A 15,333-nucleotide genomic window follows, 5' to 3' on the forward strand; every position below is an offset into this window, starting at 1 on the left:
TTCACATGGCCTGTGCTACTTAGTACCTTGTACGGAAGTTCTTTATGGATCTGTTACTTCTCTCCTACTAGTCTCCTGAAAGGCAGAGGCTGTACCTACACTCTATGCTTACAACACAGAGCACAGTGTTTAATAAATATTTGAGTCCAAGTTTTAGTATTTTAAAAATATTTGTGAATACTCTGGTTCATCTTACCCAGTAAGTTCTTTAACCTCCTAGAGAATTCTCCATCTATCACAGCCAGCCCTAGAAGTTGGAGAAGGAAGCAGGATTTTGATGCCTTTCCAGAAAGAATGGGGAGGGCCTGTATGGAATAACCCATGTGCTTTAAATGATTAGACAAAACCGTTTCATCCTTGACTTTAATAAATATATGTATGGCATAAATATTTACTAAAATATATGTATGGCATATGCCATACATATATTTACTTCACAAATCTGACTAAATCATAATTAAAGACTAAGTCTAAAGAGATCAGAGGTAATATTTATTTATTTATTTATTTATTTATTTATTTAAAGTAGGCTCCACGCCCAGCATGGAGCCCAATGCAGGATTTGAACTCATGACCCTGAGATCAAGACCTGAGCTTCAATCAAGAGTCAGAGGCTTAACTGACTCAGACCCCCAGGCACTCCTCAGAGGTAACTTTTGAAATAAAAGTGACAATACTGTTATTTAAAAAGAGCATTACCTGTCCTTTATAATCAGAAATGGATACAGCTATAAGTAGTTATTCTGGATGTTGAAATTATGAATAAGTTGTTTTCTTTATGTTTCTCTGTATTATTTGTGTAAAAAATCTTTTCAGAAAGCATATGCACTGGGATGCCTGGGTGGCTCAGTGGGTTAAAGCCTCTGCCTTCGGCTCAGGTCATGATCTCAGGGTCCTGGGATCAAGCCCTGCATGAGGCTCTCTGCTCAGCAGGAAGCCTGCTTCCTCTTCTCTCTCTGCCTGCCTCTCTGCCTACTTGTGATCTCTGTCTGTCAAATAAATAAATAAATAATCTTTAAAAGTTAAAGATTATATATAAATATATCATATATATTTTATATATATTATATATAAATATATCATATATATTTTATATATATTATATATAAATATATCATATATATTTTTCAACATTTGTGCATAACTTTGTGCTTGAGTGAGTATACAGATTTTTAAAGTTAAGCATTTTAGATTTAAATATGAAATACACAGGTTTAAATTGGATACCTTTATCTTTATTGTTTTCTACTTACAAAAATAATACAGACTTATTGTAAAAAAATTCCAACATTACAGAAATATAGAAATGTAGACAGTGAATGTCCGCCATAATCTACTAGCCCTCCCTGAGGTAACCAATATTAACAACAGTTTGGTATTTATAGCCTCACTTTTTTTTTCTATGCATATACTAACATACAGCTTTTAACAAAAATATAATCATTAACATAAAAAATTATACAGTTTGCTTTTTGTCACTTAATATATCTTGTATACCCTTTCACATCAGTAAATATAGATTGACCTCATTCTTTTCAGCAAGTGCAAGGTGTTTCATTTCATGGATTTATCCCAATTCCCTATCGATGGCTACCCAGACTACTCCAAAGATTTCACTATTGCGAATAACACCAAAAAAAAAAATAATAATAATAATAAAATTCAGTCATATACACTTTTATGTGGTGTGAACGTTTGCATAGAATAGATCCCCGAATTATAACTGCTAGATCAAAAGGTGTGAATATATTAATGCTTCTTCTAATTGATATCACCAAATTGTCCAAATTAGAAAACGTAAAACAATGGGTTATAAATTTAACACGCTTTCACTCTGTCTTTAAAGTCTTAGTCTGAAAGGGAGCTCTAGGACTAATTCATTTCCCAAATTATTTTTCAATACAAATGAACTGGCTCCCAAAGAAGAAAAATTATCTCTAGAGAAGCTATCGCTGTTAAAAAGCATGCGCGTCCCTCCAGTGGTTTCTAAATAGACACGGTAAACTAGGACTCCTCCCTCCCCCCGGGTTCATGGGTTTGACTTTTCAAAAGTTCCCAAAAATCATACCCATGGCCCTGAAATAATAAATTATACAGGAGTTGGTATTAAAAAAACATTTGCTAAGCCTTCCTCTTGGTCAGTATTGTTGATACAAGTTACAATATTGGCAAGAAAAAGGTACTGAAGATAACTAAAAGCTGCACGGGGAGGATGATTAAATGTTGGAACAGAAGAGTCTGAACCTGCAAAAAGGGACTCCTTGCAAATGTAAATCTGAACGAATAAAATCTTGCCAGCAAATGAGAAAAAAATTCCTGAATATTTTAGAAAGCTATGGACCCTGATAACATTAGCAACCCCTTAACAGCGATAAACTTATTTAGACCTTACAGTGTGCTTTCACATTCATTAGCTCTCCTTTAATCCTCACGACAGCCCAAGGAGGAAGCCCTCAGTGTTCTCACTTTACAAAGGATAGAGAAGCCAGCTCTCTCTTGCCTCTCACTCTCTCTCTCTCTCTCTCTCTCTCTCACACACACACACACACACACACACACACACACACGCCTGACTCACTCAATGTACAGCCCAAGGAAATGCAGCAGGGGCTTCACTCAGGAGCTTGGGTGAACTTCAGAGTTCCAGGGTAGACCCAAATCTGAATCTGCTTTTTTAATCAGACCACTCATGGCCTCTTGCCCCTCCCCACTAACCTGCCTGCACATTCATTCTTAGAAACCCTATTCACTAGCCAGTTCTGGGTTTGCTATGAGGGCCAGTCATGAAGACAGTTGCTGGCAGGGTAGGGTGGGGGTGGGGGGGGACGCCTCCCTAGAGAGATCAAAGCAGCCTGGGGAAGGAAGGACACCATAAGGAGAAAGGACATGTTTAGTCTGCACCAGGTTACTATGTCATATGAAAACAATCATGGATATGTGCCTTTTCCCAAACAGAAGCGGCCCAGTGAGCATCAGGATAACTCAAGGAGGGCAGCTACAGCCTGCCTGCCGCATGTTTCGTTCTGACAAGCAGCTGCTTGCTTTTCTCCAACGCAGCAGTTGAGAAGTGGCAAGGGTCAGAGTCTCTGAGCACGCTCTGAGCTCCTCCCCCGCGATCACAAACTGCCTGTGGGCTGCCCTCCACCCAATCCACCTGGCCTGGGGCTTCCTCTCCTCAGACGACCCAGGGCAGCTGCAGGAAAGCATGTATTAAGATCCCATGCTTTTGTACCCATAATGTTACCATCATTGCCTATTTGACAAAAGAAAGGAAAATAATACAAATCTGAGGTCAGGGGAGGCAAGATCCTTGCTCAAGGAACTTAGCAACCTTGGAGCCTGCCCAACCAAAGAGAGTCAGGTGAGCATATGACCTCATTTTTGCTCTTTTTCATGGTTACTTGAACTCCAGCTGTCATCATCGAGATCAGCTCTGGCATGGGGCATTTTAGACGCAGTTTATTTCCACAGAAAATAGGCATTTTAACTCAGCAATTCTCCACTGCTTCAAAGACAAGGTCAGTTGTGAGTAGGGAGAGGCACAGAAATAAAAAGGCAGAGCACAGAGATAAACAAGGAGAGGTCTGGGGTAAGGTAGAAGTAGCAAGCCATAAGGAGTGTGAGCTACACATTCTGGTTCAAGGCCCTTGAGTCCCCCCCACACCAAAACAAGCAAAGCATCTGCTGGTCTCCACTTCACTCCCCCACCTCACTCCAACCCCAGAGAGAAGCAGCAACTACTTGCAGCTTATGGTCATCTGACATGACAGAACTGTGCCCGGTCAACTTGACATTCATGGACCCACAGAACCACTGTGTGTAATAGTACAACTGCTCCTAATGGTACTGCAGGGCGAGAAGTGGAAATCTGGAGTTGGGGGTGGGAAGAAATGCAAGGATGTAGTGGGAAAGGAGGGTTACCAAATGATGGCTCTAAAATAATCTGAGAGAGGTATCGGGGTGGCTCAGTCGGTTAAGCAGCTGCCTTCCGCTCAGGTCATGATCCCAAGGCCCTGGGATCAAGCCCTGCACCGGGTTCCCTGCTCAATGGGAGAGCCTGCTTCTCCCTCTCCCTCTGCCTGCCACTCTGCCTACTCTGCGTAATTGTGCTCTCTCTGTCAAATAAATATATAAAATATTTTTTAAAAATAAATTATTTTTAAAAAACATGGGGACTATGTTTTAATTACATACAATATGATGTTATTGTATTTCATAATTTTTTTAAAGTTAGTTTTGTTTTTTAAGGGCCACCACCTTTAGCGAGGTTAGTTGGGCATATGGAGAAATGACCAGGGGCACCACTAAAGGAATATAGATCTCAAAGCCTCTGAGAAGTATGACGGGAAGTTAGAAACTGTAGTGTGCTCAGCATGAATGAGAAGCAATGTTCAAATCCAGAAGAACCTAAGAAACTCCCTTCTCAGGATTCCTCCAAAAGAGAATCTACCATACTGGAAAAAAAAAAAAGAAAGAAAGAAACAAGGAAAGAAAGAAAAAAATCAGTCATGTAGTTTCACTAAGTGCTCCAAGATCTTCGAGTAAATTTAAATCTCAGCTATGAAAGAAGGGGCAAGGAGGAGAAAAGTTCTTTAGCTTCATTCCAGTTTTAGGAAGAGATAAAGTATATAAACTTAGAAATCTAATCTAAAAAAAAAAAGAGTGTTTTATAGACTACAGAAGCAACAAAAAGCATTATAAACATTCTCTGGGATAAAATGAGAGTGGGTAGAATTTACTCCCAAGAAATCTAAGAAGAGATACCCATCCTGTGATGTGAACTCACTCTTCTGTAAGTGCCCTTCAAAACCAGAGGAAAATGCTGTAGCCAATTAAGAAGCACCGTAGACTTGGTGATGAAACTGTTGGGAGGGAGGAAACCAAGGTGTGGAAAATGGGAACACTCAAAAATACCAACCCTAAAGATCTATACCGCCCCATCTGTCTGTTGTACTCACTTAATTTCTTGCCCACCCCTTACCCTTTCTTTTCATTTTAAGAGGTAACAGAAGTTAAGGTAAAACCCACAGTGTGGATCTGATTCATCAAACACCCAAGCAGGTGGGCAAGCTCTCATTGCTCAACTCTGCTGAGAGGTACTGTAAAGGGAAACTGAGAGAAAACCCATTAGACAATGAGCCCAGAAGAGAGGCTTAGCTTGTAGAGATGGGAATGTGATGTATAATACAACAAATCCTACTGCAAACACTGTAGCTGTTTTTCTAACCAACACTGCAGTCTGCCCATGAAGTAAAACCAACAGATAATTGGAGAACAACAGTGCAACAGACCCCGTTCCCAGAGAAGCTTAGTTTGAATAAACAAGAGTCCCAAATTTCAAGCTCTGGACTGTTTTCCAAACAAAGGGGCAGTGATAACAGCCCACAAGCCCAACTTTAGATTCAGGAGGTTGACGGAGAGGTTACAGAAGTCAGACTGAAGGCTTACTTCTACCAATGTTTTTTCATTAGTCAAGAGATGAAAAACACGCAAGTGACAAATGGAAGAGGGAAGAGTGAAGGCAGAGAAATACCAATGGTCCCAAAGACATTCAAAATATGGGCAGGAAATAAGACAGTGACTCAAACTGACCAAACAGGGGAAACTTGCCTTAAATTACAAGCAGAGGGAGGGGAAAGAAACTTGGAAAGCAGCAGTGTTGTTAGACTTTGAAATAAGTGAGACCAAGCAGATGAAGGAAGGCTTTGCAGGACGACTTAAAGCCTGAAAGAGGATGGGCTATTTTAGACAGCAAAGGAGGAGCTGGGCTGGGGAGAAAGGAATCCTCTCTCTCCAGTGAGAATCACTTTGAAAGCTGAGGGCAGCTGCAGGCACCGGAAGGAGAAATGAAGCAGAGATCAAAGGAACAAAACCAGAACACCTCACACTTTTCCTTGGACACCACCTGTTCTGAGAAGCTCAAGGCACTTTACGAGCCTTACTTGAGGAATAAGTCAGAGATAGAAAACTCAATAAAGGGGTGCCTGGGTGACTCAGTTGTTAAGTGTCTGCCTTCGGCTCAGGGCATGATCCCAGGGTCCTGGGATCGAGCCCCACACTGGACTCCCTACCCTGCGGGAAGCCTGCTTCTCCCTTTCCTAATTCCCCTGCTTGTGTTCCTGCTCTCCCTATCTCTCTGTCTCTCTGTCAAATAAATAAATAAATAAAATCTTAAAAAAAAAAAAAAACTCAATAAGAAGTTGCTGAAGGTCATTCACAAAGGCCAGTGAGGGGCACATCTTTGGCCCACAGGGGCCCCCTACCCTTGGCCATCTACTTCTAGGTGGGGATACCAGAGAGGGTGTATTTTTTTTAAAAGACTTTATTTATTTGACAGAGAGAGAGATCACAAGTAGGCAGAGAGGCAGGCAGAGAGAGGGGGAAGCAGGCTCCCCACTGAGCAAAGAGCCCAATGCGGGGCTCAATCCCAGGACCCCAAGATCATGACCTGAGCCAAAGGCAGAGGTTTAACCGACCAAGCCACCCAGGCACCCGAGAGGGTGTATTAAACACTAAAAACCCTTGGTTCCTATGAGTGCCAAGGGAAGTGGGTAGTGGAATGGTGACATAAAAAACTGGCCACGACTCAGAGACATTATCATAAAGTTTCCTATTCCTGCCCACAGAGGAAATTCCTGCTGATCTGTCTTAGTAAGGCAATTATCAGTTCCTCATATCTGACCCTACAAAAGGGCAGTTCTCTCAGACCTATCTCTGACATAACACTTTACAGAGCAATTGGTCTAAAAGACACAGCGGAGATAAGAACTGCCCAAGGAGAACAGTATACTCACTGGGCTAGCTTTCTATACTCTCAAGAAGCCTCAATGAGGGGGCACCTGGGTGTCTTAGTAGGTTAAGTGTTCGACCCTTGACTTTGGCTCGGGTCATGATCTCAGGGTCATGGGACTGAACCCCACATCCGGCTGTGTTCAGTGAAGTGTCTGCTTGAGAATCTCTGTCTCCTCTCCCTCTGCCCCTCCCCACATTCATGCTCTCTCCCCATCTCTATAATAAATAAATAAAACTCTAAATAAAGTAAAATAATTTTTGAAAAAAAGAAGAAGAAGAAGCCTCAATGAGGGCTGGGGTATGAAGCAAACAGATTTCAGGTCCTAGCACTTAAGCCACAGGTTTGTAATCCAGCAGCAGGCTTCTGGTGGAATTTAAATTATACACCGCTCTGTGGGGAGCCTGCTTCGCCCTCTTCCTCTCTTTCTCTCTCTGTCCAATAAATAAAAAATAAAATCCTTAAGAAACAACTACCAAACCCTACCCCAAGAGGGAAACCTGGGTGGCTCGGTCGATTAAGCGTCTGCCTTCGGTTCAGGCCATGAGCCCCAGGTCCTGGGATCGAATCCTGCATCAGGCTCCTTGCTCAGCGAGGAGCCTGCTTCTCCCACTGCCTGCCGTTGCCCCTGCTTATGTGTGCGCGCTATCTTTCTGACAAATAAATAAACTCTTAAAAAATATATTAAAAAATAATTTTAAAAAGCTCTACCTCCAGAGCCTCTGATTCCAGATAGCTAGGATGGGGCCCAGGAATGTGTATTTTTTTAAAACGCTGCAAAAGTGTTCTATCTCACTGCTGTCCTGACTCCTCCCCCAAGTCAAGAGACATCCAGCTCAGGCCAATGATCCCTATATAAATGCCCTGGAAATGAATATGCTTTCCCAATACCAAACAGATTAAAGGGTCTCAGTATTAACACCTGGACTCAAACACTGAGCAAAAGCTAAAATTAGATTATTGCCAGTTTTTTCTCTTCCATGAAAATCCCCTACACAAACTCTTCTTAGAGCCTCATATTAAAAGGCTCAAAGCACCACCATACAAACAGACATGAGAAAATTTGGGGGTAAAATGAGAAAGAAAGAGAGAGAGAGAGAAAGAGAGAATGCGTTAAACTCGTACCCATAAAAACTGAGAACTAGAAGAAAGCTACAAGTCATCTCACCCATTGTTTCTGGAGAAATAATAATACATAACCCAGAGTGGACAAATGGCTATTAGGGAGGAGGAGGTTTTCAAAACCTCTTCATTTACTTTTTCAAAATCTAACAACTCTCCAGCACAGGCAATCCTTTTGTATCCCTAACTTACATCGTGCCTGCTCGGCTTCATTCCATTTCTGTCCTTTGTTAAAAGAGAAAAATGACCCAGCTCCCTCCACATAAAAATCTGCCAGAAATTTTAAGAAAAGAGGGGGAGGGCTAGCTACCCAGAGCACACACATTTCTGAGGCTGAAAACACAGCCTCTGCTGAAAGGCAAAACTGACAACTGTACAGAATCTGAAGCTGCAGGGTGTTTACAACTGATAACTTTGAGTTACACTTCATCAGCGCTCAGCAGATCTGGCACTAAAACGTCAAATTACTCTTTTCTAATTCTATCTCACTGCAGAGACTTCCCTCCCTTAGAGAAAGCTTAATACAAATCCCAGCTCTCAATTACCCATTTCTCAATCAAGACTCTTAATGACATTTCTACTTGGCTCTCATTCCAGCTTTTAACCATATTTCAAGCATATTTTTAACTAAGTCTCTCCTGAGTTAAAAAGTCTTTAATGAGCACTATTTTCTGCATATATGCACCCCCTCTTCTCACTTGTGCCCTTCATACCTAACGAGGCTGGCTACATTTTTACTTCTTTTTCAACATTTTCATATTCCTAATTCAATTTTTCTTTAAAGACATCACAAAACTCCTCCTGATCATCTCCCATTCTTCTGAAATTTCAAGTTTATTCCCACTATATCTGACACCATTAAAGTGTTTTCATTCATTTATGCACTTAAGATTTACTGCTCACCTTACACTATACTAAACAGTGTGATGTAAAAGAAATAAATAACATGACTCTTGGCCTTAAGAAATGAAGGCATATATAAAAGAACAGTTAGAGATTGGTTCCAAGGTAGTGGGGCTACTCAGAGAAGTCCTGTGGCTGCAGTAAATATAGAATTGGATGTAAAAGTAAGGGGAGAGGACGCCTGGGTGGTTCAGTTGGTTAAGTGGCTGCCTTCAGCTCAGGTCATGATCCCAGGGTCCTGGGATCGAGTCCCGCACTGGGCTCCTTGCTCATTGGGGAGCCTACTTCTCTCTCTGCGTCTGCCTGCCTCTCTGCCTACTTGTGATCTCTCTGACAAAAAATAAATAAAATCTTTTTTTTTTTTTAAAGTAAGGGGAGAATTTGATAAAAAGGCTGCTTTAGACAGGAGGAATAGTAAGACTCCAAGCAGCAGGCCATCTGAGGTAAAAGCTGCACAAAGGCCCTCTGTCACTTCCTTCTTTGCCCCCCCACCCTAACCTCAAAGGCATATGTCTTTTGGTCGTCAAATTTTATTTCAGCATTAGTTATCCGTGAATCACAAGCTTTCTGATTGTTACCATGATGACCCACAACCACCACATAGTAGAACAGCTCACAAAGCTTTATACACCAGGTCCTATGTGGATTACTACAGGATAGGCTTTTAGAATCATCTTAAGTCAAGAGTTCAATGAGTGTCGGGGGTCGGGCATCTGTAGGGTCCTGGGCACACAAAACCAGCAACTACTTTTGGGTGCTAAAGATAGACACCAGCACTCTTGCTCTGTCAGACTACTCAAGGGTCATTCAACTTCAGCTAAGTATTTCCTTCATTCTCAGCTCTAGGACAAACAAAGCATTTAAAGCAGTCTGAAACACTGAATTTCTATTTGAAAACAGGGATGTTTAATGGTGATGCCAGAGGGATACTCTTTTTCACTGTTTTCCTAGAGAACTTCTCCTCTTCTCTTGTCTCAGGACTCACAGTTCAAGCATCCCCACCTCTGTGAAGTCTTTCTTAATTCCCCTAAACTGACTTAGGTTCCCTCCCATGTGTTGCCCTTAAGACCTTTATGCTTACTTCTAGGACAGCAATTAAACAGACCAAGTTGTAATTATTTGTTTCTATATCTGACTAGCCACAAGCTCTTTGATGGCAAGGATGTTTTATTCGTCACTGATTCCATACATAACAGGCACAGAATAAACATTTGTTGAGTCCTTTAATGATGAGTGATATGGGAAGTTTTAAAGAATGGCGACTGTACCTTCTGAATTCCATTCCAAAATTATAGTAAGTATTAACACTGAAGAATAATCTCCCATTACACATTTCTACTACCTATAGCATTATTGGTCAGAAAAAGAGGCCAAAACATATGAGAAGATTGCTTCAATAGTGGTAGTCATTGTCAAGTTACCAGACAAGAATAACAGAGCTTGCAGTACTAAGAATGATCCAACACAGTAAATGAGCGAAGACAGTCAAATCTAAGTCAGTTTCTAAGTTCCAGGCTCATTCTCCTACTTCTGGAGAATATGAACAGTGAATTCCTATTAGAGTCCTTAGAAAGGTCACCAACTCCACTGCCATGAAAACTTGTGGCTAATTTCAATTCAATATGACCTCTGCTGAAATATACATATGATCACATTGAAGTAAGGGTCTGTTAAAGGACAGAGATCTGAACTAAGCCTTCCCGGAATCCTTCCATGTTGTATATGAGCACTCTAAATTATTCCTCATTGGCCCTACTCATCCTCTGAAGAGATATAGGCAAGGCAATAAAATGCTGCTGTTTCCAATGCCTCTCCCTGTAGCAATCCTGTACTGCACAAGGCTACTGTGTTTATTGGCTGCTAATATGACACAAAGTCTAACCTGATTCTATGGGAACAAAGCCCTAGGTTCCTTCAGGGATTAAATAAATTTGGTCTACGTTTCTAATCCCAAAATTGTGGGGGCTCAACGAAGTTGAAGAAAACATAAGGACCTACACCTAGACAAGTGAGGGGATGAAAAAGGACTGGCCTCTAAGCAACTTCTGGAGTGTTGGGTTGGGAGGTGTGTGTAACAGCGCTAGGCAAAGAATGAGTAAGACAGGCAATGTTCAAGGATAAACCCAGAGAACTGTTTTGCTGGCAGATACCTGGCTCCTTGCATGTTATCATTCCTAGGCAGACAAGAGGCTCCAGTTAAATTAATTTAGGCTGCTTGAAGAGACAAATTTGTTTTGACCCCAGGCAAAAGCACTTAGAAAGCCAATTCCTCAAACTAGGTGTTCTTTCTGCTACTACTGTCTTGCATAACCTCAGCCATGACACTAACACCTGCAGCTACCTTAGTCACAATTTAGCCCTTCACAGGGTATGTGGTCCCACTACTTTATCCAAAATGGGCTGAGTCATCACTTATGAACTGGCTTCCCCAAGCACAGTCTTAGTTTGTAGCGAAGTTACAAGTGAACCCGGCTTGCTTTTCTCTTATTCCTTTTCATGGAGAAATCTCGGCATGCCCACTCCTGCTCCTCTTTTTCCTTTAACCTAAAATGAAATCATTGCTTCCTTGAGGGGCAGAGATGGGCACACTTGATCCTTTAGAGCCAACAGGAACTTTTGGTTCTCCTCTCTCCCAAGAAAAGAGGAAGGCGAAAGAGGAACATGGAAGAGAAGACGGGACGATTGGAAAGGGGAGCCTCCCAATACTAGGACTCACCTTGGAGCTGAGATCCTCCCGCCGGTTTCCTGCCTTACTCCTGCGTAATTTGATGGATGGGGATCGCAGCAGGTTCTTGATTCGGCTGGTAATGGTTGACCCTTCCACAGCCATCATGATGAGGAGCCCCCGGGGACAGATCCTGGCCCAATCTTGGAACTTGTCTCAAAAGCGGCAATGCCTTCCCACTCCACAGGTCCTTCCAGTATGCCCTCCCACTGACCTGAGATGGCAGAGGCCACCTTACCTTCTGCCTAGCCGTGTCTGCAGCTCTTATCTCTAGGCATTACCCTCTCCCTGCTCCTCACACCTGCCTTCAAGCCCTGCGCGGTTTCTTACGTCTGAAGGACAAACCCATGAAAAAGAGGGGGAAAAAAGGCCTGAGCTGCAAAGAAATACCAGGCCCACGCCTGCCAGAGGCATTCAGCCAGAGGGATGGGATTGGCCCTAGCAGGGCTTGTGGTTGGTCTGCTCCCCGTTAATTCCCAACTGTTTCCATGGCAACTGCAGTGTCTAAAGAAGGAGGCCGCCGAGGCCACCGAGGAGTCCGCCCAGGGCTTGGACACCTGAGCTGGCGGCCGCAGGGACACTCAGCGCGGCGGGGTTCGCAGTGGCCCGGCAACCCGTTCTGCCACGGGAGCCTCCCTCCCCCACCCCCGACCCTCGGGAGCTCGCTCTCCGCCCTCAGCAGGGGCCCTGGACCCTACTCTTTCACCTCCCTCAGCAGCCCCAGCAACTCGCCAGCGCCCCCGCTCGGGCTCAGCCTCACCAGCCCCAGGGCGCGGGGGGCACCCCGCTCACAGCGCCCTCAGGCATCGCGCTCGGCGATTTCGGCTCCGCAGCAGCAGCGGCAGCAGCAGCTATGGTGGCACGAGCGGCTCAAAACGCGAACTACCGCCTGGGCCAAGCTACGGGCTGGTGAGGCGGAGCCGAGGCGAGTGGGTGCGGTCTGTAACCAGGAGGGCGTTCTGAGAGTGGACCAGTAAGGCTTATGGGGGCGGAGCCAATGAAAGGGCCTAGGAAGCAGAGATGGGACTCGAAAACTAAGGGTTTCGCACAGTGCAGTCGCGGGGAGCGCTCCTAAAGGAAGGTCACCAGAACATGGCTTCAGAATTGAGAGAACCAGCCTTTTATGGTATTATGAGGCCCGGTCCTCCAGAGAAGTGCTCTTCTCCAGCAAGACGGTAACCACGCCCCCCAGGGTGCAGCGGTTGGCATTTGATAGGCCCGGGGGACCTTAGCCTAAACTAACTCCTAGCTCACGATTACAAGGTTGAGGTACAGCTCCAAGGCTCTGCGCCCATCGACCCCAAGCGCTGGAATTTAAAGCGGTTAGAATCGTTTCTGCTCGCCGCCTCCCCCGGCGCTTTGACCTACGTGAAAGGACTCCCCTAACTCTTTAGATCGGTAACAAGTGTTTTGAACTGGGGGCTACCTGATTGGTCATGATCGAAAAGGGGCAGGAAATGATAGCCATGAACTGAGCTTTAGCTGTGTGAGGTAAGTGAATGCTCCTGAGATGCATTTCTTTTCTTTAGGCTCCAATATCCCACCGCACTCTCTCACCTAGTTGACAAGGGCTTTGTTGATCCAGACTTTTACCGTTTTCTTTCAAAATTTACTGTTTTCCCTAGTATCGTTACTTTGGCGAGGTCACCGTCAAGCTTGCATTCACTAGATTTAGTGGTATAGTTTGAACTTTCTAGCACATTGTGGGGTTGAGGAATGAAGCGCTCGCACAGAAATACTCTTTACATACTACTTCTTTGGTGTCTCAGCCTGTTTGTTTTCTAGAAGCCCTCTGGCGTCATTACTTCAAGATGGCCTATGAAAAGGTTAACATAAGCCAAAAGACTTGGGCCCCAGATGAAGTGTACACTGCTATGTATCTTGTCTCACCCTATCCAAATCTTTTGAACCCCTGGGGGAGATGACGCCTTAGCAAAAGAGGTATGTAATTGGGTGTATTATAGCCATGTATTAAAAACAAGATCTGCAAAGCCCACAAGTTGAAACAAAAATCAGGAAAGTCATCTCCTAGACAACCAACTGGCAATAGCTAGGAGAGGCATGAGGCTTCCTTCTCTTCCACCACACACTGCAGACATAATGGAACATAAAATGGGATTTTCCATTTATTTCTCAAATCTGAGGAAGGAGGCAAGGGTCAGCCAGAGTATTCAATGGAAAGTTGGTTCCTTCAATTCCTTGCCACTATTTTATCTCTACTGGGGGTGGGGGATAGGGGGAGAAGGAAGCAAATGTAACACTAGTAAATGGTGCCACCTGCCGTCCTTGCTTGTGTGCTACATGCCCCAGCAACCACCTCCACCCTCAGTTGTCCCTAAATCTCTCCACATTTTTGTGTCCTCTAGTGGTTTTCTCACATCACTTGTGGCCAAATAGGTTTACAAAGTGTCATTGGTCATTTCCTGTCCAAAGTTAGCCTGGTTTATCCCCTTAGAGAAAATGTTCCCCAAATTACTCTCATCTGAAGTTCTGGAGGCAAATCCAAGCTCCTTTCAGCTCCTTTCATTGTCTAAAAATGATCTGGCTGAAAAACTGAGAACAGTGTAATGAGATATTCTAAGTCTAGAATCTGCGTACTTCCAGTCTAAGGTCAACAAAAACCATGTATTTTTAATTCTTCACCATTTAATCCATTTATTGTCTAGATTACCATGCAGCTTTTCAATATGGGAATAGGCTATAGGCTGTTCCCACGCTTCATGAATTATTTCCTCAGAAAACCGTAATCCTAGGTCTAGTGTGAATAAAAGCGCTATTCCCTTTTCTCCAAACTAATTGCCAACCCACCCTGCAAATGCAGTTGACCCTTATGTAAGTATTTCACCAGCCATACACTATTTCACTTTTTATTCTGCCTGTGTATGTCCTAAACATACATGGTTGTCATATTCTAAAATGTAGATGTCTAGGAATAGATGCATACAATTTTGCACTATGTTCATTAGACCAGATTTTTAAATTCACTCTAGGCTTAACATGCAAAAAGGTACAATTCTAAGATCCTAGAAAACTAATAGGCTGGAGTAAACATTTGCTCATCAGTTCAAATATTTATTGAGCACCTTCACATGCAAGGCACTGTGGGACAGCTGAGATCAATGCTTGCAGCTGGAAACAGGATGGATCTCAAAACAATGCTTCCAAGACTGCTTTCCTATTTAACATAATCTCTTCTAACAGCAGTTTGCAATGATGTAAAAAATTTAGTAGAGCTTAGATTTGTCTCAAAATACCCAACTCATTCCATGGTTCAGCCTTCTCACCCTCCACATACGCCTCCATCACACCATTACTCAATGCTTATGTACCTCTGTAGAGCAGTTAAAGCATACTTAATATACTACAAACATGCCTCAGTTCAGAATTTATATCAAATTATTCCCCTTAGTTTTGAAAATGTATTTATTTTTGACTGATCTTTTTCTCCAAATGGTAGTGAGAGTCTGTGTACCTCAGCTTTAATTTTCTCTGTATCTAGCCATTCGTGTTCATGTAAAATTTCATTAGAGAGAATACAATAACATGAAGATTTGATGCCCTCACAAGCATTTTCTTTGAAATCAACAATTATGTGCAAGAAAGGTATTGAGATTCTTGGTTATCCATCATTCTCCATGAAAGTACCTGAAAAGGTGCTGCCTACTCTACTCTGTGCATTGTTTTTTAATCTGGGTGGGAGGAACAAGGGTTATCACCGTTTTTTCAGACCCATCTTCAAAGTGCATTTACCTCTCTATTCACCTGATCCCATTCAATGATCTTAACCAATATA

At 43.1% G+C, this 15,333-nt stretch overlaps 1 protein-coding gene across 4 annotated transcripts in view; it reads right to left on the minus strand.

The window, feature by feature from the left end:
- The window catches only part of MAPKBP1 (mitogen-activated protein kinase binding protein 1), a 51,670-nt gene extending 38,968 nt beyond the window's left edge, over positions 1–12,702 (minus strand). For 2 of the 4 annotated variants that reach the window (XM_032856780.1, XM_032856781.1), the window contains exon 1: positions 11,532–12,702. In XM_032856780.1, coding sequence (XP_032712671.1) covers positions 11,532–11,648 — 117 coding nt within the window. In that variant the 5' untranslated portion in view covers positions 11,649–12,702. The remainder of the gene's footprint in view (positions 1–11,531) is intronic. The other 2 variants (XM_032856779.1, XM_032856778.1) reach the window with 2 other exon arrangements.
- Between the last annotated feature and the right edge of the window lie 2,631 nt (positions 12,703–15,333).

Source organism: Lontra canadensis, unplaced genomic scaffold (genome assembly GCF_010015895.1).
Source record: "Lontra canadensis isolate GAN:19392208 unplaced genomic scaffold, GSC_riverotter_1.0 scaffold12, whole genome shotgun sequence".
Classification (NCBI taxonomy): Eukaryota; Metazoa; Chordata; class Mammalia; order Carnivora; family Mustelidae; genus Lontra; species Lontra canadensis.